The 902-nt window shown below is 49.1% G+C and overlaps 1 protein-coding gene across 1 annotated transcript in view; it reads right to left on the reverse strand.

Moving 5' to 3' along the window:
* MRPL9 (mitochondrial ribosomal protein L9) overlaps positions 1–902 on the reverse strand; it is a 7,557-nt gene that overhangs the window by 5,217 nt on the left and 1,438 nt on the right. The window contains exons 2-4 of the mRNA XM_006755736.2: positions 888–897; positions 367–491; positions 118–168 (exon numbers count right to left, since the gene is read on the reverse strand). Coding sequence (XP_006755799.1) covers positions 118–168; positions 367–491; positions 888–897 — 186 coding nt within the window. The remainder of the gene's footprint in view (positions 1–117; positions 169–366; positions 492–887; positions 898–902) is intronic.

Below are 902 nucleotides of genomic sequence, written 5' to 3' on the forward strand. Positions count from 1 at the left end.
TTCCCTACCTGTGTCTGCAATCAAGAGAGTTCAAGGAAATCAAGAAACCACTCAAGCAGAGGCTGGTGACGCCTGTAGATGATCAACAAATACGGATTTTTCTGTGTTTCTACTCACCGCCTCACCGGCCTTGGTCTGGATCCTTTCTAACTTTCCTTCTTTTCTTAGCTAGAAAAGAAAGATAAAGATGAAAAAAAAAAGTGAGTCCATAGTAAATAACAACAAACTCTTACTATGCTAGGCATAGGCTGGATTTCTGGATTGCTGGTCCAGTCACTATTTCATTTTCAAATTAAATATAAAAGGGACAGAAGTTGCTAGAGGAAATCTTAAGGTTTGAGTCCCCCTGCCTGTCCTCGAGCTCACCAACTTCTCCTCTTCAAACAGCTTCTTGTTTTCAGGGGATGCGTATACAGCCAGTCCCTGAGGAAGCAGCCGGTTCCGGCCCAGAGATTTCTTCACTGAAACCAAGTCACCGCGGACTCCGAGCTCTGCCAAAGCGAACAGACACTGGGTCAGACCAGCTGGGAGTCCCTAGGGAAGGAGATGACCAAAGCAAGAAGCGCCTCTGATTCTCTCAGCTGTTCTTCCTAGAAGAATGTTAACATTCACCGGGAACAACATTTAGGAGGCTTCTAATTAGTGAGGGTCTGATTCAGAAGCTTGATATTCTCCATACAAAGTGAAGCGTGTCCAATCCCAGGGTTTCAGGATCGGCGGTGCGTAGGCTTCCCGCCTCCTGTGCCCTGTCCTCCTCCGCAGGCCAACATCGCAATCACAGCGCTGTCCACGCCTTTCTCCTCATCAAACAAAGTAGGAAAGGGCAGGAAAGAGTTGATGCCCAACAGGCCCGGCCTGCAGGAGAGGCCCCCGTGCCCCAGCCTTACCCTCCACCGACTGCG

The sequence above is a fragment of the Myotis davidii genome, unplaced genomic scaffold (genome assembly GCF_000327345.1).
Source record: "Myotis davidii unplaced genomic scaffold, ASM32734v1 scaffold653, whole genome shotgun sequence".
Lineage (NCBI taxonomy): Eukaryota > Metazoa > Chordata > Mammalia > Chiroptera > Vespertilionidae > Myotis > Myotis davidii.